The 26,461-nt window shown below is 38.6% G+C and overlaps 1 protein-coding gene across 1 annotated transcript in view; it reads left to right on the plus strand.

Annotated features, from left to right (window-relative positions):
• LOC128012131 (teashirt homolog 2) overlaps nt 1–23,699 on the plus strand; it is a 56,011-nt gene extending 32,312 nt beyond the window's left edge. Inside the window, exon 2 of the mRNA XM_052595133.1 lies at nt 19,913–23,699. Coding sequence (XP_052451093.1) covers nt 19,913–22,929 — 3,017 coding nt within the window. The 3' untranslated portion in view covers nt 22,930–23,699. The remainder of the gene's footprint in view (nt 1–19,912) is intronic.
• Nucleotides 23,700–26,461: the final 2,762 nt, after the last annotated feature.

Here is a 26,461-nt window from a genome sequence, read left to right on the forward strand (position 1 = left end):
GATTATACCCTTGGCTTACTTGTTTGTAAGATTTAATGCATAATACGTTATCTTTTTCATGCACAACTATTAGTTGTCTGTTAGAAAGCAAACAATAGTGGCTAGGCCACGGATTAAAAACAGTTGAGATACTGAAAAAGTTTGATTAGTTAGTAGCATTGTTCATTTTAGTTAGTTACTCGCCAATGCTGAAACTAATGAATGTAATGTTGCTTAAACAGCTCATTAGATCTGTCCTTTGATTACCGCTGTTGACATATGCAGCATCTGTAAGTATCTCCCCATCAAAGAACCGAAAAGCGTAACTAGTCCACTTGAAGCCCTCGCTCTGTATCTCTTCAGATTTGGTGTGTACGTTGACATTGTTTTACCAACTCATCCAAATGTGTAATTGCAATTATAGTCCCCTTGATGACTCCCCAAGGGGCGCATGATTGCAATTAGAAAGAGAAAATGTTAATTAATTAAGCTACTCAAAGAGAAGAGCAGAATGGGTTTATCTGTGGACGTCTGACCGGGGGACACCTTGGAGAATTAACTCCACCGTTTAGATGTAGATATCTCGCGGCTGTTTTAGTCAAGAGTATGTACAGTATATGCATACCTGTATATTGTTGATTTGTGACTTATGGACAGAATGCAAGATTTCAGTTCTGTTGCTGGGTAAAACAAACCAATTAATGAGGTTTCATTTGAATACAATGACAAAGCGTAGACGACAGCTATTTCATTGTTATGCCCTTTAGCAAACTGAAAAGCTAAGGGCCTAAAACTTGTTTCTTCTGGACACAGCAGTTCATTGGGTTATTAGGCTGGGTCTCAGCAGAAACAGTCATCTACATTGTGACCATTGTCTTTGATTGATGACCCAACCTTTAGTTGCTGAGTTGGTATGTTTGTTCCTGTGTAATTGTCTTCCAGATGGCTAGGCTAAGTGTTCGTTAACACGTTTATGGTGGCATTGTTAAAATTGATGGCTTGGATGCTCGGTTTTCAAAAGATGTAGTACACCAGACCATCGTCCAAACAGTTGAGACTATAACAAAAACACAGAGGACTGTCTTTTGTCTAAGCTGCTGCATTTTTTGTTTTTCCTCTCTTGATAGTCTCACAGGGATCCTGGGGCCTCCTTTATAAAGCGTACTTGATCCTGAATTCCATGGATGAGGTTCTATGTTAACAGGGAAACAAATCAGCATTTATAAAGGCAGAAACTGATGTAAATATTGAACAGCATGCATATGCCAATATTGGCTATTTTTTTCCAGGTATCCATCAGTATTGGATATTGAATTGTTTATGCTTCTTTCTGTCATTTTTTACATTTAGATTAGGCTGTTAAATCATTTAGAAAATTTAAAAATAGATATCTATCAGTATGAAGTACTGCAAGGCTCAGCACTAGGACCATTGTTTTTCACCCTGTATAAGCTGTCATAAATATGATTAAAATATAATTAAGAAACATGGCTTTGTTTTCACTGTTACACAGACAATACTGAGGTCTAAACTGGTATATGACACATACCAATTAAATCACATTTGTAGTGAATTTTTTTATTTGTATTTTTGTAGCCATTTTGTATATTAACTTGATTTTACAATTATATACCACTAATAAATGTGGGATATATTTAGGATTATTTTTGCAGACATTGTATTCACATTCATATTAAGATCATTCTATGCTAATCTTAATTCCCAGGTTTGCAGACTTCCTTAAAATCCCTTAATGCATTACAATACCACCATTTCAATCAAGTCATCTCTTTAATTTTTTTCTTGCAAAAGTCATGTTTTTGTAAACTTCGTTACCATAAAGAGCCTTAAAGGTGGTTTGACAAATGTGTTTTATGGGCCTCTCACTGAACCCTCAGCCTGAGAGAATCTGAGAGATCGGAGGGGAAAATGGATATAGGTGGCAGTGCTAGTCATCAATCATGGTCCCTCAAGAGAAGGTGTAGCTAAAACTGGACTGAAGTGCTATCTGTCAGCTGCTGCGATACAGACGGTGCTGTGCAGCCCAGGCCTGTATCGCTCCACCATCAGCTCACAGCAGCATAAACTGCCATGTAAACACAGGCAGGTGCTAGCCTTGCGCGCAACCTACATACCCTTACAGAAGGTCATAATTGTACTGCTAGCTTTCATAGGGAGTATTTCACTTTTATGCTTGTCAAAGGTTTGTCATAACTTGAACTCAGTAAGCAATAGAAAAGCCGCTAGATAAAAACAATAAAAACCAAAATCAACGTATTTGCTGAAAGAAATCCAAACAACAAATAACAAATAAATAAATACATAAAATCAATCTGGACACAATGTTTGCATAATGTGCAATAGCTTCTATAAACACAAGGTATCATACATTTAGCATAGTAGAAGAGTCTAGATTACACTTACAATTTATAAAATTGACATGGGCTTGATGTGAGTTGAAAGAAATCCTCCTAAAACTTTTGAAAATATATCTATCATTGAAATAAAGCTAGAAGGCAGAGAGCTGCTGTGGTGCTAGCTTGTTTTGTCACAAGGTTTGTCATAACTTTAGCACAGTATACTAAAGAAAAGTGGCTAGATAAAAAATTAAAAGCCATAAACTCAGACTGCTGAGGACAGGACGGTCGGTTTACAAACTTCAGGGAAAATATATGCTGCCATTAGCTTTGTCTCACTGTTGAATAAAGCCACCAGGCGCTTCTCCCCTGATGTCAGGCAGCAGCTGTCGATAGCTCTCAAGATGGATAGCCGTTCTGCATGCCTATTGATTTGGCACAGGCCACAGATTTAAGTATCATTTGTCATTTCTGGAATGATATGGAGTCCTAGTTAAAACCCAGAGAGGGGATATGGCTGAGGGGGGAGGTAGAGGAGCAGGTTGTCGGACTCTTTTGATGAATGGCTCTACAGCTTTTTGGTTCTGTCTGGGAACGAAGGGGGCCATTTAAGCAGCTATTTGCTTTCACTGCATTCCAAGAAAAACAAGACAGCAAGTCCAGAGGCCCGAGCCACCACCACTGCGAACAGGGTGGTCTGACCCAGTGTGCAGGGGAGAGGGTGGGATCCACGCTGTAAAAAAAATGTGTGTAGATGAGGACCAAACAAGACTGCGGTCTCATTATGACTTCCACTGCTGATCTGAGATTGATAAACCTCAGGGTTAAATTCAGGTTGAGTACACATCAATTTGAAACCTGCATCATTTTGACGTTCCAGCACTTTTACCTTCCAGAATGGTATTAACATTCCATATACATCAATTAATATTCCGCCGTCGTTAGTGGGCTCTGCCCGAGAGGTCCGTGACAAACAAATAAAACGAATGTTTGCTCGTCAAATACAGAGCGGCTCCACAGAATCCCCCAGTGACTTTGCTTTGATTATGTTGTGCATTTGGGAGGCCGGCCAACAGGAGAGCGGACTTCATTATTGTATGGATCATCTTTTAAGTCCATTTAAGATCACAGGGCCCCAAGTCGAGTAAATACTCCAAGACAAAGAGACTCTCTCAAGTTTATTGAGTTTCTTGGTGCGTTCGCATTGCAGTATGCAATTCCTCATATGTTCATCTTTGTTGAGGATCAAGGACGCATTCTTTTTTTGATAGAATCAAATTCAAGTTATGTCTCTGCAGGTTGCCGACAGCAGATGGATAGAAAGATGTGGCACTAAACCTGGAAACCTTCAAACAGAGGAATGACATGTAATTACTTCAGGTGTCCATCAAGCTATGTTTGAAAATGTCAGCATGGGATCCGACATGATAGATTTACAACTTCAGAATCCGATGAAAAAAATAATTACCAGATTGAATACCCAGACCCATACTTTATGGTTGGTGCAATGCTTCCTCGTTTTTCTCTACCTCTCGCTAGGCCCCAGTAGTGTGTGTGTGACAGTATTACACCACAGAGCACTATTGTTGTCGCAAAAACACTTTCGGAACCGCCAAAATGTCATCGTCCAGCTAGAGGGACATTGTCGTGTCTCTTAGTATGCTCACAACACACACACTTGCACAAATTCCCACAGAGCCATGGTGTAAGGTTACAGTCTCAGGCACAACTTGCACTAAGTGGCCAAGTCAGAAGGAGGTCTGGCCTCTGACGTAAGGCCCATGTCCATGTCTTTTGAAGCGCTGGCAGCTGAGGACAGTGACATAAGAAGCAGGAAAAGAAGCATCTGAGATCTCAATGCCTCATTGTTCGGATCACAGTTTCAGTGGTCGTCAAAGCCTGACTGGACGTTTAGACTCACATCCAGCAATGATGAGTCAAAGCCATGGCAGTACTGTCAAGTCCACCCTCATTAAAATCCTTAACAATGCAGTCATCCAAAAGAGGGATGTACTGTAAGTAAGTAGTCAGTGAGTAGCACTTTTACGCACAGCGACTCGCATGTTAAAATTCCAGTGGGGGTGGCGCACCCGAAGGACGCAGAAAAATGCAAGGGTGTATAAAACTTACTCAGGTTTCACTTTTGGTTGTATGACACATTTTTGATGTAGGCATCTGTTAATCAGTAACAATTTATGAGAAGTCCAGTTGTGTTTTTGGATATCAAAATCTTTCTATCCCTGTATCTGTCGCTCAACCCTGCTTTCCACACACTCAAAACATGGGACTTGAACCAACAACCTTGTTTTCACTCGCCCCGAGTTTTAGCTACCTCACCACACTCCCCACAGGGAGGCCATGTAGAATGTTTGCTCAATGCCGAGACGAACAGGATTTAGTTGGGTCCCAGGGTCTCATTCTTCACCTCTTTCCTCTCTGCAAACGTCTCCATCTTGTTCCAGGCTATGTATAACAGCAGAGTACCGTTTGTGCTTGGATCCCCTCGGAGAAATAGTGCATGAATTGATCGCATCCTCCATTCTCTAATGCCTATTTCCTCGAACGGAACAAACAGGCGGTGCGTGCGTGCCACCCAGGACAGATGTTCGGGATTACTTTCACATCGCTGCTTCATTGTATGCACTTTGGAGGATCCCAGCTGATGTGGAATGCTGCCTCCTCAGTTCGCCTGCCACCGCCTCTACAGGGCACATCTCTTCCCCTGATTTATTTTTTATCCCACTCCCCTTCTCTTTCTCTTTTCCTTTTTACTCATGACATCCATCACTTTATTGGAGAAAAGAGTCGCTTTGAAAGCGACCGCCGTCCAAAATTTGTTCGCCACATCCGTATAGCTTGAAAACCATCTAGTGTCTTTGTGCCGACACCATTTTTACTGCTTTTACAAAGGCACTGCTATGAGCCGTGCCAGGATATTTGAATTTTGAGACGCAGTCCCAGTCAGACACCTGTACAGACGGCGTAGGGATATAGAAAACACTCTTAACAGCTAGTCGGGAGGGAAAGCAGGTGTGTATTTGTGCATGTTTTGTGAAGTGGAAAGCCATTGAGCAATGAGGCCCCTCACTGGGATGAGAGGAGGGGGAGTGACGTTATCTCCTCGCCAAGCGTCTATCTAATCTGGCCACTGCAAGCCACGGGCGGAAGTGGGAGCAAGACCGGGGACGGGGCCTCGACGCATCTTTAATTACCGCTGATATCACCGTGGAGAAGAGGGTGGACGAGCGAGCGAGCGAGAGAGAGTGGAGCTCGCGTTCACTTTTTAATTAAGGCTCGGTAGTGTAACTCGTCAATGTACATTATTGGAAGAATGAACATCAATGCCATTGCTTTTTCGCCCCCTCCTTTATCTCTGTCAATGATTCAAAGACATGATTTATGGTCGCTCGCCGTCTTTCAGGATCATCCATCAAAGCACCGGGCTCCGCCGCCGCCCGCCCGTTGTAAATCATTCTGAAAGCCTGTCACTCATTTCCATTAACCGTTCCTCTGTCGCTCTGGTCCCCGCCTCCCTCACCTCCTCTCTCTCTCTCTCTCTCTCTCTCTCTCTCTCTCAGTATATCCCTCTCTCTTTCTCCTCGTCTTCCTCCCCCTGCTGGTGCACAACCTTCAGTCACGCGGGGCTACGTGTTCCATATCGCCGCCTTCCCTTCCCCACTCTTCTTCCATAAATTAACCACTTTCAGACGTGCTGTGGAGGAAGGGGCCATGCCATTCCGTTCTAGCAAGCAGAACCCCCCTCCCACTTCATTACTGGTTAAGACCCCTCAGCGGCCTGGAATCTCAAAAGGGCCGAGGGGTGGATGTGATCATCATGTAGACTGATAAGTAATTCACTTAGAAACTTAACACCAATTGCACTGAAAGCAGGTCACTCTGAATTAGGTGTTGGAAAAAAAAAGGAACTTTTGGAATAGGGATAATTCACAAAACTAATTAAAAAACAGGATATCAATGTATTTGTTAATATAAATAGATCTGTCACTTATATCTTAACCCATTTAAGATGTAAGTTATAGATATCTCTCTACTGGTCCTGGCGTTTTAGAGAGATTCAGTGGCATCGGATTTTAGTAAATGGTTGTTGATATGACATCGTCTTCATGTATATATATAGTTTTTATTGTCTAAGATCAAGATCACAAAAGAGTAGTCTTTCTGGTAGAATAATTTACTCAGCATCATTACAGCCATGAAGATTTAATTCTGTGGAACAAATAATTTGTTCCTCTGCCACTGAAACATGATAGAAGCGTATTAGTCATTCAAAGCGGGAACTCGTTTATCCATCAAGTCAATATGAAACTTCAGGAAGTGACTCATGCTGCTTCATGGGCTATTCAAAGTTCATGCAGTACGAACAGGGTTAGAATCTGTACATCCTGTTGTGGTTTTTCCATCCCTTTCCAACTAAATTGTCTGTGCGGTTTGAAATCCTGCTGCCCTTAAACGGCAACTTTACTCCTTTGACAGCGCATGCAGCAACACTCTTTTATGAAGTGGAAAAAAGTTGACTCAAAAGAGGACTGTCAATCTCTCTCAGTAGCTGACACTGCTCTGCGGGGAGCTTTTGGCCTTTCAATTGAGTGGCTTCCTTTTTCATTCTAATCAACAACTCGATATCAACGTGACAAGAAAACCACCAACAGCAGAAAAGTAGCGTTGAGGGGGGAAACTTTTCAGGGAATGCCTTTGCCAACACTTCTCACAATTCGGGCAGCCATTGTCTGCGGCGCAGGCTGTCGCCGAGTGACAACGCTCTCCCGGCGCATCCCGAAGTCGGTGCTTTTCAAGCGAACGGCGGTCCCTAATCATCGCGCGGAGGACGTTTGACAACAACTCCCGACAAATTCACCATTAAAATGAATAGTAACCGTGAACAGAGGGTCTGTTTTGGAAGCGTTTTCCTTTCTCTCTCTCCCTTTGGTGTTCACTCCCTGCTGTGTTGCAGGTTTTGGCGTGAGAGAAGTCTTCCCTCGCTTTATTTGTGCCGCCAAACAGCCTTTGGTCCCACAAGAAGCTGACAGCACCACGCTTCTGTTGCAAATACACTGGGAAGTCTCATTGTATTTAATGAAGGGAAAAACTGGCTATCTACTATTAATGAACTTGGAGTATAAAAAATGCATCCTTTGCTGAAATCTGCACAAAACTGCTTGTATAAGGCAAAGTGGTGACTGGAGGGGGGCCAGAATCTAATGAAAGATCCATAGAATATCTGCTTGGGAAGGGAGGGTACGTGAAAATGCAAATGATTTTAAAGGGATAGTTCACTCAAAAATGACATATCTGCCATCATTTACTCACCCCTTGAGTCATTTCAAACTGCTATGATTTTTTTATTCTTCCGAGGAACACAAAAGGCAAGTTTATGAAGAATATCCTGGTTTCTCTTTGCCATATATTGAAAGAAAATGGAAACTGGGAAAATACCTCAGTGTTTTTTTGTTTTTTTTTTGATCCTTAACATTTAAAGTCAATGCTATCATGTTGTTTAAGTAGCCCATAAAATCAATCAATATAGCATTTTTTCCTTTTATTTATTGGTGAATTTTGGTAATATCAATGTGATTAATTGCAAAAAAGATAATTTTATCATTCAAACATGATCCTTTTGGTTAATCTGCATATATTGCAGTTCATTATTCAATGAAAATCTCGTCCTCCAATGTAATTCTCTGCTTTAGATGCATTGCATCAGGTGTGATGTCACTAAGATAAAACATGGACCATTAATGACACCATATTTTATTTATTCTATTCATAAACTATTGTATTGGATCATCACAATTTGAATATGATGCACAAGTTGTATGGATTTTAGTGTTTTTCTGACACACAAACTTGCATTATGTGGAACATTTATGGTTTGGATATAACATGAGGGTGGGCAAATGAACACATTCTCTTTTTCTTTTTCATCCAAAGTTTGAGATCTATTAAACTTTACCCTTCATGAGAACTGTGTGTGATTTCAATCTCTTGGCATTATATGAAACCTTCAACAGTTTTTGGTGGCATATCCAGATCCTAATTTTAGCGGCGGCTCATTAAAAGCAGTCTATAGATGTCAAAAGTCTCACACGGTGTCTAAAGGAGAGGGTTTGCTTTGTCTTCAGCGACATGCGGTCACAGAAACAGGTCGCGATCATCAATTCTTTAAGTGTTTGCATGTTCTCAAACTCTAAAAATTAATTAGAACCTCTGAATCCCATTACGAAGTAATACTCCCTAAATAGATAAAAAGAGGAGTTATGTGTTCTCTGATCCAATACCCCACTTCTTTGTCTTTGTAATCATCGGTGCATTCAGTCCTTTTTATATATGTCAGACAAGGTGACTGTGACAAAGGCCACACGAGGGCTTTGTTCATATGAAGCACAGAGGACGGGGGAACGTGTCCCAGCGGATCTGTTTCCACCAGTACGTCCCCTCTACTTTCATTTAGGACAGCGGCGAGCGCTTCAGCAGCCGTTTGAGAGAAAGTGAGGTGTCCCACGCTCTCTCACCTCAATGTGTCCTGTGACATTTGTTAATGCCATGACTTTGTTCTGCATTTCAGGATATTTGGAACGTCTTATTACCATTATGCATGCATAAAAATTTAAAGGGATAGTTCACCCAAAAAATATAATTCTGTCATCATTTACTCACCATCAAGTTGTTCCAAGCCTGCATGAGTTTCTTTTTTCTGAGCACAAAGGAAGATATTTTCAGGAATGTTGATAACCAAAGAGCTGTTGGTCACCATTGACTTACATAGTATTTTTTATTTTTTCATATGGTGACCACCAACAGTTGCATATCTAACAGGAAGCCACAGAAAATGAGTTCAGCTGTGGTTTAGTGGTTAATGAATGTGCATATATTTAGACTCACATTTGAATTTGGTTCTGGATCCGGTCGGTATGATGTCCTGTCCTTTGTCACGTTCCCTGTAAATAAAGTGACAAAAAGCAAACAAGAGGGGCTGAAACTAACTAAACTGAAGTTGGTTTCATAGTGTTATCTTAGAATTTTTCAGATATTATTCAGATTAATAATTTGAATTAGTTTTTTTAATAATGGAAAGTAATTTTGTAGTGTGTTTGTAAATCTTAGCTCTTTAGTAGTATAAGAATTTCTGGTTATGTTTGTATTATTTTGTATATATATATAGATTAGATTAAATTCAACTTTATTGTCACTGCACATGTAAGGTACAAGGCAACGAAATGCAATTAGCATCTAACCAGAAGTGCAATAAGCAGTAAGTACAGAATATACAAGGTCTACAATATGTCCAATAACTATACAGTATTATGGACCTAATTTACAGATTTCAAATACTATTAGCATGATATACAGATAGGTGTACTATGAACATACTATACAGATGGATTATGTAAAAGTGTATGTACACTATAGGCAGAAACTATGAACATATGAACATAATAACACTATTGCAATGCACAGTAAAGTGCATAGAAAATATTTCAGTGTGCAAATGGATTATTCAGTGTTTCTGGATGAACAGACAGTAGTGCAAGTAATAACAAGTTTACGGTTTTTTGCTTGTTGTAAATAAGTAAATAAATCAGTCAGATGTAGTGATGAAGAGGGGGAGGAGTCTGCTCTCACACACACACATATGTGTGTATGTGTGTGTGTATTTTTGCCTTGAATAAATTAAGTGGTAAACACTTAACAAAATATATTTGAGTCTTTGCATTCTGTCATACTGTAACCTCAACTTTCCTGTTTCTTCTTTAGCTGGCTTGTTATTGACTGAACAAAAGAGAGCAGTATTTAGATGAGTGGTCTTTTAAAAGTGTGGCCCCTCTCTTTCTCTCTACCATGCAAATATTCCCGACTGACATTCAATCAGGAAATTTAAACCAAAGCCTGATGATCTTTCATTAGCAGCCCTGTTCTTGCTTGGTTGCTCAGGTTCAGACGGGGTCGTAGGGGTCGGCGTGGCCAGTGCTCCTCCATCAGGCCTCATCACACTCTTATTGGAGCAGTGGAGGAGCCGATGGAGGGACAGAGAGGTACAGACACTGTAGTGCTCGTGACCAATGTTGTAATGCTAGAAGTGCTTCCATTTAGTCAGAATGATGACAAAGATCAAGCACTTTTTCTATATTAATTATTAATTAGGTCGGTTAATATAGTGTTTTTTTCTTTTGTGTACAATATTTAGGCTGTCAATTGTAAATCATTATTAAAAAAAAAAAAAAACTAATGAAAAAGTGCAATATTGTATGGAAATTTAGTAATAAGAACATTCTATAAAATCTTAACTTGGGACTTAAATTTCAATTGTATAAATATAAAATATATGTGAATATAAAATTATAAACTAATAATTAAATACATTTTATTCAAATTATATTTGTGACCTATATTTTTTTAAAAAGGCAAAAAAAAAAATCTTTTAAGACATTTTATTTGTAACTTTTTACAAATTTAAAAATCTGAATTCAATTTGATTCAAATGTGTGCATTTTTAATCATATATTCAAAATTGCAATCAAATGATTAAAATACTTTTTTATTATTACAAATAAATATTTAATTACTCATAAAAGTATGCGATTTTAAGAAAAGGTTTTTATTTACATATATGTATACACAATATATGTATATGTTATATATTATAATATTGATACCAAATAAATAAAATTGTTTTAATATAAATTTTGTTCCTCAGGTAGAAATATTTCATTTCAAGGATTATAAATATATATATTATTTTCTAATATTCAAATTTTTAAGAACTTTTTGTGCTTTTTCTAATTTAGAGTAGAATTTTGAAGTAATAGAGAAGGAGGAGTCCCAGTCTTTAGCCCCTCCCACTGCTCACCCTCTGTCTGCCATCATTAGCAGACTGTAAAAAGCATCCGGTTCATGCATGAGGGCATAGTACAGTGAGAGCAGAGAGGCTGGAGTGCTGCTGCAGAAGCAGAGTTTCTGTGTTTGAGGTAGAACCATCTCAAAGGAGCACATTGTTTACCAGTGAGAAGATCACCAATGTTTATCAGTTTGTGGAGCACAAATGTTCATGACACAAATGGTGAAGGATCAGTTTAGAACAGATGAGGCTTTAGTGACCGTTTCTTGCATGTGTAAATATTACTTTTAATCGTTAAAAAAGGAACCTTTGATCTTTTAACAGTGTTCTCTTTGAATTTGACTTTAATTTACCCAAACGTGTTCATTCAAAGAACGTCTTTTGATATAGAGTATGACACAGCCGCTTCAAAAGCTTCAAATCAAGACCACAATTGCTGCAACTTTCCAGTCCTGAATTCAATTCGATTATGTTATACCATTAAATATTTAATGCGTGGGTATATGAAAGCAAGGCATTTATCTGCATGAACTGCTCCTGTTTAGTCAAGGAAGTAATGTGCTTTAAGTAACATCTCTGTCATGCATACAAAAATGAACGCTAATCTCTCCGCCGCCTGGTTTCCAGCCAGAGCCCTGGAAGAGGTTTGTGAAGCAGTCAATGTGTCTCAGCACGAAAACAACACATAATACTTTATTGCAATGCTTTAATAGCCATTTTATTGATTTAACTGCATTAAAATGTAAATTATACTGTAATATCCAGGGAAGATGAAACTGTATTAAAATATAAATGACACTAGTAACAGGCAGAGGAGAATAAAATGTTAATTAATATTTAATAATATTTCATCATAAACATAAGTATATTTATATTTTATTTCGTTTTATTTTTCGGATCTATTGGATTTTTCACACGCTTTGTCTTGATATTCACAGGTCTGTGTTGTTACTTTAAACGATCTTGGTAGAATCTGTTTCAGAGGCCAGACTGTTGATGATAAACATGTTTTTGTGCTTTATCCGTATCTGGTGTTTCTCACTTCTGGTCAGTGTAAATGTTAACGTGGAGAATGTTCACACTGCTCTCTGATCGCCTGCGGTGATAGACTGGGAACAGATTTCATTGGGCCTGTTAAGTATTAATTGACGTCACTGCTTTGAACTGATTTACTAAAAACTTTCAATGGCATGTTAATCATGGATTGTACCGATAAGTTAAATGTCAAAATATATACATAATTTTATTTATTTTTACACATTTAAGCTTTTAACCTTTTAAACTCGTATTATCAAAGCAAAGTGTGACAAATGAACTATTATGGTCAGAATAAAAAAAAAAAAAAAAAAGCAAGAAAATGAAAAGCTTAAAAAAAATTATAATAACATAAATAATTTATAGCTAACGAAAAAAAATAATAAGTTGAACTATTTAAATTAGTACAACTAAAACTGAAAACAAAGAAAGCTAAACAGAAATATATAAAATAATACATAATGTAATACAGTTGACTAAAGCTTTACAAAATTGACAAACTGCATAAAAATAAATTTAAGTTAAACAGAAATATAAAAAAATTACAATCACGTAGTTTACAAAAACTTTTTTTTTTACTTAAATTAAAACTGAAATTAAAATAAATTAAAAAAAAAATACAAAACCACTTCAAATTTAATACTTAACCAAATGTAATTAAACTAAAACTGAAATAAAGAGAAATGTAAAGAATTACAATAGCACTTAAAATTTACTAAAGCTGAACAATATATAATAAAAAAGACAAAATACCGTAAAATTTGCTTATCACATTTGCTTAGACTCAAACTGATATAAAAATAAAGATAAACAGAAATATTAAAAAATTACAAGCACAACAACAAAAAAATAATAATCAGCAAAAATTAAATAATCAGCTTCAAGAATCGTCTAAAAACACTTTTTAAAAACACAACTAACACTATCTTCTCTATTCTTTTTGTATTCTTATAATTTATTATACAATTAAAGGTGCTGTATGTAAGATTTTGACTCTACTAAAGCATTAAAATAACATATTATGTTTGCGCATATTTAAGAAAAATGCTTGTTTATCTGAAAATCAATGCTACAGTCAGTTATTCTCCTTTGAAAATGTGTGTTCCAGGCCGTAGTGTTTTGGTTTGTGAAACTCACCCTCTGCCAGTTTACCCAAATATATTTTAGCACTCCGTGCTGCCAGTTGCCGGGTGAAAAACAACCCTCTCCATTATTTTGAATTTGGACTGCAATACCTAGTTCAACCACTCGGTGTCAATCCTACATACAGCACCTTTAACAGAAAGCAAATTTTAAAAAAGTACAAACGAAGCCTTTAAAACCAGCGTACTCTATTCTTTTGCTATTTAATCTGTTTTCTTTTTATTATATAATGTTAAAAAGCCCTTGCTACGTGGGCTGCGTTAAGCTAACTGAGACTTGTTATAGCACTTGCATATCATTGCACTTTTACTGATTTGGTTGCATCCATTGTCCTCAATTGTAAGTCGCTTTTTTATAAAAGCGTCTGCTAAATGACTATATGTAAAAAATAAAATATTAATAAATAGTATAACTCCATCTAGTAGAAAGAAAACTTCTTCTGTCACCTTTTGCAGTCCTCGCAGGCGTGGACTGCGCGGTCTGAACAGTTACTGCACATTGCTTTTGCATCTACCATATTTCCTGTGCTACGCTGCAGACGTGTTGGGAGTGGCAGGCGTTGGTAAATGAGAATGTCTTGCAGTTGCATGCGATTTATCAAAGTCTCCATGCACCGCAGCTCGGCACGCCGCAAGACTCTTGAACTCTATTTAGAGCACAGTTAGGTAAACCCACAGTGATCCTGGCTGTCATAGCTTATGACAAAAATCAATAGCCAAACCAGTGTGTCCAACAAAGGCCTGCCTGTGCAGCAGCGACTGCAGCGGAGATTCCAGCGCTCGCATGACCTGCTTCGTTAGCGCGCCTGCGTGTGTGAAGGCTTTTTATGTGGGACACGAAAATCTTGCCTTTTCTCTCTCTCTCTCTCTCTCTCTTGCTCTCCCCTTCCGCCTCTCTCTTTTTAAAGCGTGGCATAAATCCGGGAGATGAAAATGTCATGGAGCAGGTTCATTTTGCAAAGAGGTTTTGATTGCCATGCGCGTGTAATTGATTGTTCCAAGGACAGGGGGAAATCTAGAAATGTCATAACAGCCTCTGCTTAGGTGTCTCCTGCTGCTAGACAATCAATGAGAAGTAAAAAGAGCTATCGATCGGCGCACGGCAAAAACTGTAGCCTGAGACGGCAAGGAGATCCGTGGCCAAAGTGGCACAGACCGCCAGACCTGTCAACAGCGCCTCAGAATTAGAGGGTCTCCTGCGACGCTAGCGTTACCTTTCGCATATTCGCAGAGGGCCAGAGATGTTGCAGCTGTTCGCCCTCCCGAACCGATCGATGATAGAAATGTTACCGCTACGGGGGTAAATGTTTGATGACGTGCTGATAGAAACATTAGCATTAGGGCAGGTGGCGTGCGTGGAAAACGAGAGCGCGGCGGGAAAAGTTCTTGCCTGAGTGTTGCGTTTGTTCCTTGAACTAATGCAAATCACACCCCTGACTGAACGCTGACTGACAGATTTACCCCCAACAGAACCTCACACGTCTCGAAGGGGATGATTAGCCCGCCGCAGTGGCACGCTAAAAGGACACGTCCAGCAAGATAACCCCAATGCCTCGTAGAGCGTGATTTTAACTGTTATTATTACAGTTCCCTCTGTATTAGTTGAGTTTTAAAGCAATGTGTCTAATTCTGTTGCTGCATTGCTGACCGATGCGGTATATGAATTATTGCTTTTTGTTTTCATGCTGTGTCCTTTTTAGCTTCTGCCATATTTGACTACAATCTAGTATCTGTGGCATGAGTTTGACTGAAAACATGGCAATTAAATGTGAAATTTTTTACATTATATTATTGAACTTGATATGCTAAGACAATGATAAAAGACAATGTAAATGAGTAATCAGTAGAGAGTAAAAAATAAAATAAAAAATGAATATTTTATATTACATTTTTAAATAAATAAAAAAATCTAATATTTGTGACATGAGTTTGGTTGGACACACTAACACCAAAAACCATATAAACAAAACTATTTATTTTGATATGCCGGTTGGATGATGAGTTGTATATCATTCTATCTTTTTAATTAAATTAATTTTAACTATTAAATTTATATATATATATATATATATATATATATATATATATTACAACCAATAGCATAGCAGAATAGTTTTGCTTCTATTTTGATTTTGTGATAAATTAAAATAAAATTTAATAAATGAATAAAATGTAATAAAATAATGAAAAATTATAATTGTAAATATATTCTATTATACTTGATCAGCTTTAATACAGTGTAAATGAGTATTCAGTCTTTGGGAGAGAGGAATATATATATATAGTGCGATATAGTGCACTACACAGTTATAAAATCTAGTCATAATACAATTTATAGAAAATGTTATCATGTTTGATTATAATAAATGGCTACCAGATTTTTTTATTTTTTTAAAGAATTTAATCAAACTTAAAGTTTGTCTTTTTATTTTAAGTATATAAAACATATTTAATCTCACTTTATAATACATTTAAGAGTTAGAAATATTTTAGCTTGATGCAGATTTGTTACTTTTTACTTTGATAATTTAATTTCTTTTTATTTTTTTTATTTATTTAGGCAACTATTAATAAGCATACGAAAAAGACATGTGACCTGCTGGGGGTCGTGACCTTCTAGTCTTGACAGGTTGTAGCTGTGGTGCTCATAATTCAGGTTTGCGTCTGCGAAAACTTCCTGATACTTTCTTCTTCATCTATCAAAAAGCCACAACATGAAAAATAAGCCTAAACTTAATATATTCCAAATGAAAAGTGCAAAAGTTACATCTTACTTGTGTCATTTCTATTGTTCTGTATTGGTTTTAAAAGCTGCTTCAATCAAGAGTTGAACACAGACGTCTGATGGATCCTCATTTTTAAGCGCTGTATTAAATTACACACGTATATTACATTTTTCCATGCTTTAACTTTTTCGCCTCTTTTTTTAATATCTTACTCTTTCAACTGTCTTTCTCCTAAAAAAAGACCCATATAACTTCATTTTAGGTGCATGAAATTTCAAGCAGCACTTTTTTTTTTTCCACAAGTATATTAAAACGACGGTGCCAGAGGAAATGATACAGATTACACTCTCTTTGATCCATCAAAGTGCAAAATCAGTAACTCATTACAGTTTTTGTAGGTTTAGAATATGGTTCATCAAAATGTCTGACACCATTGTGCAAAAAAAAAAAAAATACATCACTGTCGCTTTTACAATTAAAATCGTTTTTGTTCCAGCCTTTGATCACACTTACAGTAATAAGAACTGACTCTTAAGAAAAAAAAAACATAATAATGCCGCTACTGTATATATGAATCAGATGTGAAAAGCGCATTTAATGCTAGAGTTTCTCTTCGCTCTTCTACAACCATTTGGCTGGGAATCAGGCAGCTCTTTGAAATCCAGCTGCCGCTGTCTTATGCCAGGAGTCTTTCCCAACGGATTAATGTTATAAACACTTAGTGGCTGATTTATGATGGACACCTTAGGTTTTTTGACCTCTGAATATCCCTGTCTGAAGATATAAATTTGTTGTGACACAGATTGGAGGGTTTACAGAAGTTTATGACATGCTAAATCTCTGCACAGGCGTGCCAGTGCCTTATTTTGTAAGCCTAGTTGGACCGACGGCTGTTTTCATTGCTCTGATATGGCGCAGAAAGCCCAACGACGGCACGCGGGCCTGCGGCGAACGAGCCTGGCTTCTTTGAGAGGTTAAATGAATGAGGTGCCATGCACGCACGATTACGAAAGGCATTCATGTATGCGCTGCTTTGACCAAATCAGAATAATACATATTGAATATTACTGAAATGAATACAAATAGCCCACGTCAAGGATTAAATTATGCTTTGGTTGTTCTATTGGCTCAGACATCAATAACAGAACAGGGGGGTGGGGTTCGACTGCTGCTGGCCTGCTAGCATGGCCGCGTCCTAGCAGTGGATTATGGGAAAGGCTGGTGTATCTCATGTCTGTGGGAGTGGTGGCCTTGTGTTTGATCTTGTACTCCGAAATCCTGCCACTTGGCAGGGATCACAAGCTGGCTAACACGAGCTCCCTGTTCCAAATGGGTAAGGAAGGGAAATGTAACCGTTCATGAAGGGATTTCAGAGAGATCTGGGCCTGGACGGTTAACATGTGCCTGTGGTTGTATTAATGTGTATCCCAGATGCTCAGACGATGGAGAAATTGGAGCCCAGGGAACAGTGACTGCAATAATGCCACCCACATCAGTTTATGAAATGGGTGCCTTTTCCAGCTTGATAGGGGTTTTAAAGGAAATCAATTCTTTGTATTAGCAGACAAATAATAATTAAGCTAAATATATTTTAATACTGAAGAAACTGCTTAATTTAATCGCCATACAAAATTAATTTGTTTGCTAGGCAACACTGTCTTAGGTAATTTTAAGCATAGCAATTTTACAATTAATGTCAAAATACTGTAAAATTAGCAAGTATTTGTTTAGATTGTCTTGAAGTATAAGAACATGGTTCCAAGCTGAGCAGCATGTCCAAGTAATGAAACATGCATTAAAGCATTTTAATTGCTCTGAATGAGGCACTCCTCAGACCTGTCCGGATTTTTTATTAGGTTGAAGAGTATTACATGTTCACTAAATTGCAGTGTGGTTGACTAATGCAGGATTCATTTGGCCATCTATCTTTCATCTGCAGTCCAAATAGCAGTTGATTGATTCCTCCAGGTGTATGGTGTCATGGTTACTTTGCTTGTTTAGATTGTAACGATCGTAAAATTCTTATAAACACAGAGATATGCACAAACATGCCAGTCACTGAAGGAAAAACGAAATCACATTGCACCATGATGTGTTTCGTTGTAATAGAACGAGGATTGTGCAACAGCGCAAAGGAAGACAGGGTTAAATTCAGTATCCATATTCTGCTTCTGCTGTCCGTCATTTTACAAGTCAACTGGTTGAGTGATTTACAAACCGTTGAGACACCAGCCACACAATCTCACTCCTTTAATTTCAAAACTATATATACACATTGCAATACATAAAACATGATTCTACTCTTGGAAACCACTAGTGCATGAGCGCATTTTTGGGATGCAATCATCCATCAGAGTCAGTCATTTGAGAAATCTTCATTGCAGAAGATCAAGGTCGTGGCATGTCGGGAAGCTTTCGCACGGGCACGACGGGCTCCTTGTTGGAGGGACCCCATTCTTTGGGTTTGTTTGGAGAGGCTAAATCCCAGCTCCATCTTTATCCATTTGCTGACATCGGTTCCCCTCCAGGCTTACTCCTGAGGCACCTTTGAAAAATTGATAAAAAGTCTTATTTTCAGATCCAAAGGCACAGGACATGGCGGGGGCTACACAGTGTAGCACTTTTAGCTCTCCTATTTGAGAGTTGCTCTCATTGAGCATCACCAGCTCAGAAAAATATTAACCACATGAAAGGCAAGTGCCTGGCCCGGGCTGTTAGGTCCTATGTATATTTAACTGAGCACATCTGCGCGTAATAGCACTTGAAATTCAAAGTGCTATCCAAATATGCGTTCATAAAATATAGATGATCTTGATTTTTCTTAACCGCGGCGATTGATGTAATTGACGGCCTTGGATATATTTTATTAAGTGAATAATACAGTACGGTTTAAGAAGTGATGAAAGACATAGGAAATGATTTTGAATCTAGTCAATAATGGCTAATTTGTAGCCAGCAAATATTCAGCGGGGATCAGAAGGATGCCAGGTTGCATTTAACTATTTTTAGGTTAACTGCATTTATGTGCTCTTATGATGTTTTTGCCTCATTCTGAATGAGAATGATTGACAGTAAATAAAAACTTTCCAGACATTGTGAACCCACTTTTTAACCGTTTAATCTTTAAAAGTGAAATATATCTTCAGATCAAGTTTATCGCATACAGGGCTATTTTAGATTAAGTTTTGCGATATGCAGGAATCAGCTAGGCTCCTATCAAATGTGATAATGCTCATCACCTTTTACTCTGCAAGCTTACAGTAGTTGTAAACAGATGAAACCTTTAGAAAACTAAGTCAGTGACTTATGAATCACACACACTGCCAAATTGCCCTCTATTACCAGAAGAAGATTACAGGCACACAAGCTTCTGTGAGAAAGGATTACAATGCTACACTTGAAGGATGACAGTATTTCAGACACAATTTCTAATAATAAATGACATCAAGCTTCATTCTTGTATTCTCCTGTTTTCCCCTTAAACCTTTGATACTCACACATATATTGTATATATACCTAAAAGACATTCAAATTTGTTTTGTTTGTACAGTTATAACTAGGGTTGTTTTTTTAATACACTTAAATGTAGTTATTTAAAAAGGCAATAAAAATAGTGCTTATGTAACATACTAAAGCACAGACTGATGGTCATGATTTTAAAGCCTTTGGATTATCTGCATTTGATGTCTTTTCTCATGAAATATTGATATATGTGATTATTTATGACTCATATGTTTAATCACTGTATCATGTAATTAATCCAATTACATTTCATTTGACAGCCCTGATAGAGCTATTCTCTGTTTGTTCTGTTTTCAGCATACGAGCCAGATGATGATGTTGGTGTCCAAGAGTCGATCACAGGGGAGGAGGGCGAAAATGAAATGCAGGCCGAGGATGAGAATTCTGAGAGGCCCACATCCAAGGACAAAGAAGACAAAGACATAGACAACAAAAGCAGCTACAGCTTCCAGAACTCTCCAGTCAGTGTCCTATCCAACCAGGAGGTTGAGCTGGAGTCCCGTCTGAGCGATGGCAGTGACAGACTGTCTGACTTTAAGACCTCACCACCAGGAAGTCAGAAGGACACAGAAAGCCAGGGCTCGAAACTGAAGGATGACATGCACAGTAGCCTGGAGAAAATGAGGGCTGCTTATGCCAACTTCCTTTCAGACTCCTACTGGTCAAGGATTGGACTAGATTTGAAGGTTGCTAACGCTGGCAGCAAAGCAAACTGTGACAGCACCAATGGGAGCACCAAGAGCGAGTTTGACTGGCACCAGGACGCACTTTCAAAAACCCTGCAGCAAACGCTGTCCCCGAAACCTGTGTCAAAGCCTAATCTATTCAGCTCTGTCCACCTGTACAGGCAAAGTAGCAAAGCATGCGGCACAGTCTTTACGGGAGCCAGCCGTTTCCGCTGCAAAGACTGCAGTGCGGCATATGACACCCTGGTGGAGTTGACGGTACACATGAACAAGAGTGGCCACTACCAGGATGATAACCACAACAGACAAAACATTGCCTCCACTTCATCATCCAAGAACCGAAAGAGGAACCTTCAAGACATGGAAGGCAAGGAAGATGCACAAAAGGTGCTGAAGTGCATGTTCTGTGGCCACTCTTTCGATTCTCTGCAAGACCTGAGCGTCCACATGATCAAAACGAAGCATTACCAGAAAGTGCCTTTGAAAGAACCTATTCCAGTAATCACTCCCAAATTAGTCCCACCAGCAAAGAAACGTGCATTTGAAGCCACAAGGCCTTGTTCGCCCGACTCCACCACAGGGGCTTCGGGTTACAGTGCGGCACAAAGGTCTTCTGGCCTCGCCAACGCTCCCAACAACCGCTACGGCTATCAGAATGGTGCTAGTTACACATGGCAGTTTGAGACATGCAAATCTCAGATCCTAAAGTGCATGGAGTGCGGAAGCTCCCATGATACGCTCCAGCAGCTCACCACTCACATGATGGTCACCGGCCACTTCATTAAAGTGACAAATTCAGCCTCCAAGAAAGGCAAACAGCTAGCCCTCGATCCTCTAGCAATAGAGAAAATGCAGACACTTGCTGAGCCACCAGTGAACGAACTTGAAGGAGAAAAGATTTCTCCGAAAAGTACAGCATCTGGTGACTCTGAGAGGGCTACACCGAGGGATATGTCACCAGACAAAGCTGATAAGGAAGACAAACCAGATGAGGAGGACCGGAAGTCCACTGATGCTGATTTCAAGTACCCGTACTTGCGAGAAGAAGACCTTGAGCAGGGGTCCAGCGGAGGCGGTGACATTCTCAAGTCTTTGGCAAACACAGTGGCTTCAGCAATCAATAAAGCTCAAACAGGGACCCCCAGCTGGAGCGCTTACCCCAGCATTCATGCGGCCTACCAGCTATCAGGGGTGATCAAGACCGCCTCCTTTTCCTCTTCTTCTCCCATCCAGCTCAAGCAGAATCTTAACCACAAGCACAGAGCCATCGCACCCAAAGGGAAGTTCTATCAGGGACTTCGGGGACTTGAAAGTTTCCAGGGACATCACGATTCGGACATCAAAAAGGAAAGAGGTGGTGCATCTGATGGCAAAGAGAGCCAGAGCAGTAGGTTTGATCTGTTGGAGAATGATGACAGTGATTGTCAAGATGATTCCTCCTCCTCTTCAAAGCTGGATGCAGACTGTGTAAGTGAAGAGAATGACACAATCAAAGGGAAGTTGAGCCCAGCTTTCTCTGACAGAGGAAACCCGTCACCTAGCCCCCCTGCCAGCAACGGGCACAGCAGTTCTTCAGAGCTTGTCAGCGACTCCCAGGAAGTCCTTAGCATAAACCCTCTAAGCGCACTACAGTCTGTCTTGAACAATCATTTGGGTAAAGCAAACAAGCCCAGGCCCGAAAGCATACTCTCTCATCGCACACAATCCATCTTTTCAGAACTGAATAGAGGTTTAGAGAAACCAGTTTCAGCACTCTCAGCATCTGCTGCCATCAGGCCCAGCAATAGCTTCATGTACACAAATGACGACCAGCCAATAGACTTGACAAAACACAAACACAACAAACCAAACGCTTCTCTCTTATTGCAGTCCTCCACTCCAGTGCCCCAGAAACATGCGCTGTCTGACATTGCTGACATGGTGAAGGTTCTTCCAAAAGCCACAACCCCAAAGCCCTCAATGCCAGCGAGAGTGCTTGCAATGAAGCTGGAGACTGACGTACGACGATTCGAAGACGTCTCCAATGAAATGTACTCGGTTCACAAACGCAAAGGCAGACAGTCCAACTGGAACCCCCAGCATCTGCTGATCCTTCAAGCCCAATTCGCCTCCAGCCTTTTTCAGACTTCTGAGGGCAAGTATCTCCTCTCAGACCTCGGGCCTCAGGAGAGGATGCACATCTCCAAGTTCACTGGGCTTTCCATGACCACCATCAGCCACTGGCTCGCCAACGTCAAGTACCAGCTTAGGAAAACAGGAGGGACCAAGTTTTTGAAGAACATGGACACTGGCCATCCAATCTTCTACTGCAATGACTGTGCATCTCAATTCAGAACGCCCTCTTCGTTTATATCCCACCTGGAGAACCACCTGGGTTTCCAAATCAAGGACATGAACAAACTACCCATAGAATATCCGACTAAAGTAACAGAGCCTGAACTTTCAAAGGCGCTCAATGTCCGGCCGACGGATTCGCAGATCACAGAGGAGGAATCTGACTCAAAGTTCAAATGTAAGCTTTGCAGTCGGACATTTGCCAGCAATCATGCAGTCAAACTTCACTTGAGTAAAACTCACAGTAAATCCCCAGAGAATCATTCACAGTTTGTGGAAATGGACAAAGAATAGCTTTGTTGATTTTTACTACTTGTAGTTATCTTGTTGGTAAATAACTGTAATTGCTCTGCTTTTATAAAACACGGGTCAAGTTGTCTACTTTTTTTTCATAATGTTTTAAGTAGCATTACGTAGAATGCTTAAACTTCAACTTCAGAGTCAACATTTCATCATATCGAGGACTAAATGGACACACTGGCTGGGTTAGAATGAAGTGTACTGTTAGAAAATAAATAATTATAAAAAGATTAAGAAGTCATTGACGTAAGACTTTGCACCCTGTTCAAATGCACCACCAGTGATGAAATGTATTACTGCTTGAGACATAAATGCTGATGTTTGCATGCAATAGCTCTGGCTATGACTACTATTTATTTGTATGATATGGCAAGTTTTAACTGTATTACGTTTAACAACAAATTGACCGATGCATTACCTGTAATTTGCAGATCTGATCATGCACTTGTGAGAACACACAGGTGCTCAGACAGGTGGCCATACACACATTAAAAACATTTACTGAAATGTACATTATATTTGCTCTGTAAAATGTTTGTGTCGCAACGATAGAACAGAAAAGCACTTTAATAAAAGTTTAATCACGTTTAGGCGCCGATTCAGTGTGTGGGCTTACAGATTTGGACAGGTTTGACGTGAGGAAGTCTCACATTAATGTATATTTAGCATCGTAGAAAAAAAGTGTCTCATCAGAAAATGCTTAGTGAGACAAAAGAACACTGCACCTTTTATACCAATACAAATAAAGCATTAACGTTTTCTAACTGTCTACAAGTCTTCACTTCAAATCCATTATTATTGACTGGAACAAAGCAGAATCATTGTTTTTTTTTTTTTTTTTACTTATATTAACTTATATTACATGATTTTTTTTAAATAGTGTTATTATGAATTAAAGTGTGTTTAATGTCAGATTGCAACCCACACAAACAAACAGTGTTCTTAATTAAGATTTTTTTTTTTATTATTGGGAAGGGGTGAAATGATTCAGTTTTCATTGTTTTTGTAGCCAAGACTACATAAACAATGATATATTCATTCATTAATCGTCACCAATAACAATTAACCCTGATGATGTCAACTGACTAATATATATATATATATATATATATATATATATATATATATATATATATATATATATCATCTGAACTTTTAATGCGATTTCCTTCCTTTTTTTTTTTAACAACCATCCACCAATTACCACTCCCCATCATATCTGTTTTATAACAGGAAAGTGACATTTGATAGTAAATGGGAGAAAGCACCTGGTGATTTGCGCATCCTGACACCGGCGTGCCCTCCATTGTTGGAAATGAGCAAGCAATCACGATAGCTCATCAGATGACTCCTAATGCAGTTAAAGTATTCCGCAATAATTCCTCCTTGCATTTATAATTACAGCCATAGAGCTCACACCTCAGTGCACAGATTAAAGCCATAAATTATTTAGCGCCTTGCCTCACCGATGGATTCCTGATTCCCTCCGTTGAGCCATTATGCTTCAGAATACCAACTTCCTTTAAATGGAAGCCCGAGGATGATTTAAGATAGGCTGAACAATATGACAAAACGAACGCAATATTCCGGTCATTTGTGTTTTATAATTAAAATTGAGAGTGTGCCTCTGAAGTGTCTCGTCAAATGAAAGCGTGCCACGGCCGCGGTAACTCACAATTGAGTCATTTAGCCTTTGCGGTTAATGGCGAAATTTGAAACGACCCTGCCACTGGATGGGCACGTGTGACGGGGAGCATTTGAAATGGTTTTCGAGGTAGCCGCTCAATGTCAGAGATTCACATTAAGGGCCTGGATCCTTTTCGTCATTGTAATCAGGGGGAGGAAATTAGCTGTTTCTAATATTAATTCAGAACAATAATTCAAAGTCATTTGAGATTTATTGCCACATTAAAGGCGAGCTCCAATCGGATACACAATCAGGGGTTTAAACAAGCCCGCAATTAATTAACTGTGTCTCTTATGTTTATACGGCATGGCAGTGGAAAAAAAAATAAAAGCAACACCGCATGCTAAAAGAACAATAGGATGAAAGTAAATGAACAAGCGATTATCCCGATTATTGCATTACAGTCCTGATAAATATTGCTGGGCAATTACCCAAAGGCCTTTTTTAAGATCTGGGATGTGTCTCACTCCTTACTTCCTAATTTGTATATCACAAACATAAATTTGATCATTATTGACAACTTGCAGTAAGAAAACCAAATTTCTGGTCCTGTACCGCATAAGTGAGCATATTGAGACACACCCCTGGTTATTGACTTCCGAATGCATTTGGACCCCTGCAATCTGTATCATTTCAAAGTCTAAGTCATTCAGAAGGAAGATTATTTTTTTTTTTTTTGCAAAACACATCTACATAGACAGAGCTTCCTGCTGAATGCCTAATCCAGCAAATGTGCTTGTACCGTCTTCTGCGGGCCCGTGTGGATCATCTTGTCAGACAGCCACTTGAGAAGTGTCAGTCCTCTGCCTAATTAAGTCACAGCGGTGGGAAAGGGCCATGTGCATCCAGACACTGATTTTAAACCGCAGAAATAAAGCATTTTAAGTGCACTAACTGGACTGAAAATAAACTCAAATTTGTGGGCAAAAAATGTCAGAGAGTCGTTAAGTGTCACATGTCAAATGAACAGCAAAATAATGGGGGCCCCTGGAGTGAAATGTTCGGAAAATGACTTGTGTTGGAACATATCCACAGTTTTCTCCTCTAAGAGACGGGTTAAAAAGTGAGCTCGTCATTTAACCTGGGACGCCAATTATTTGCCAATTAGTTTGCAAATTTTATCAAAATGTTATGCTTGCAGAGGACGGCATGTAATGTCTCTGGATAATCTTATACATCAGACGTCCTTAAAATGTATTATTGTTATTTTTAATTAAATATTAGCATACTTTGATATGGCATAAGGCTGCAAATAAATGCTATCAAATCTGATTAAAAAAACAGATAAGATTTTGCAACAATCTATATAATATTTTTTTTTTTTTCAGACATTATCTCATTTGGATCACAGTACAAGGCTTAAAAACTGGTTTGTGAACATATGATTCTTTTTAACTCACCGAATCACAAGTCATATTTTGAAGATGTTTGTTAATGGACTGTTTTCATAGACTGTGATGAAACTATAATAACATTGTAAATCACTGTAAAAAAAAAAAAAAAAAAGTTTTTTTATATACTTGCATTTAAGAAAAATGGGATTTGAAATCTCTCAACATTTTTTTTAATCAATTTATCTTTTTTTTTTTGTTTTGTTTTTTAATCTAGTGCAAATTTACTTATTCAAAAGGTGCATACAGTATTCACGCTAGAGTATTTAAGGAACATTTACATTCCAATGTTTAAATCTTCTATAAAATAACTAAATAGGTCAACATAACAAATATATTCTTACAAAAAGTGATAAATTGATAATCATACTGAAACAATTTATTATTAGCAGTTTCATTGTTCAATTTCAGTGAAATTTGTACATGTTGTTCCAGACCATGATTCTCA

Source organism: Carassius gibelio, chromosome B23, assembly GCF_023724105.1.
Source record: "Carassius gibelio isolate Cgi1373 ecotype wild population from Czech Republic chromosome B23, carGib1.2-hapl.c, whole genome shotgun sequence".
In the NCBI taxonomy this organism is placed as follows: domain Eukaryota; kingdom Metazoa; phylum Chordata; class Actinopteri; order Cypriniformes; family Cyprinidae; genus Carassius; species Carassius gibelio.